The sequence below is a fragment of the Austrofundulus limnaeus genome, unplaced genomic scaffold, assembly GCF_001266775.1.
Source record: "Austrofundulus limnaeus strain Quisiro unplaced genomic scaffold, Austrofundulus_limnaeus-1.0 Scaffold2966, whole genome shotgun sequence".
Classification (NCBI taxonomy): Eukaryota; Metazoa; Chordata; class Actinopteri; order Cyprinodontiformes; family Rivulidae; genus Austrofundulus; species Austrofundulus limnaeus.
Window position 1 is genome coordinate 26988 of NW_013955368.1, and position 751 is coordinate 27738.

The 751-nt window shown below is 51.1% G+C and overlaps 1 protein-coding gene across 1 annotated transcript in view; it reads right to left on the reverse strand.

Annotated features, from left to right (window-relative positions):
• Positions 1 to 745, reverse strand: part of LOC106511594 (transcription factor Sox-9-A) — a gene marked incomplete at its 3' end in the record, with an annotated part of 6086 nt that extends 5341 nt beyond the window's left edge. Inside the window, 2 exon segments of the mRNA XM_014000351.1 lie at positions 1 to 277; positions 396 to 745. Coding sequence (XP_013855805.1) covers positions 1 to 197 — 197 coding nt within the window.
• Between the last annotated feature and the right edge of the window lie 6 nt (positions 746 to 751).

Genomic DNA, 751 nt, shown 5'->3' on the forward strand with positions numbered 1-751 from the left:
TCCCTCCTGAAGTCGCTCAGAGTGCCGCCTGTCCTGCGCAGAGCGTTCTCCGATGGCCTGGTGTTTTCCGTGTCCGAGCCCGACACGGACGGGCACGGAGAGCCCGCGGACTCCTCGGACATGCTCGGGCTCGGTGCGTCGGAGAGACACTTGTCTTGTTCCTCTGTCATCTTCAGGTAGGGGTCAAGGAGATTCATGCGAGAATCTGATTGGAGCCAAATTACGCGTGAAGAGTTGGAGACGCAGAAGAGAACAGACCCTCAGAACGGACTTTACTCTGCCGGGAAGAAAAAAGAAAACAAAAAAAAACCTTTTGTTACTGAGGAAAACTGCAAAAAGAAATCTTTGCTGCACCAGAGTCACACTCGGTTTGGAGAGTGTGTGCCTTTACGCACCACTTTCTGACAGGTTCCCAAGAAGCACGTGTGTTTTGTGCAGTCAGAGAGCGAAACGTCTTCAGTTCTGTGGGAGAAAAACCATCAGGACTCCTCTCTGGTCCTCCAGTAAAATCCTCAGAAAGCTCCTGTGTTTTGAACTAAAAATGGTTTTGAAGGAAGACTTTATAAAAAAGCCGGGGGTGGGAGGGACTGGACCCGAGGGACCAGAACCTGACTGGCTGACAGAACGTGACGCAGGAAATGTGATCCCCTCTTTTACCCCCTTTCCCCCTTCTCCTGAAGTGCTCAGAACACCAATAAACACACACACACACACACACACACACACACACACACACACACACACACACACA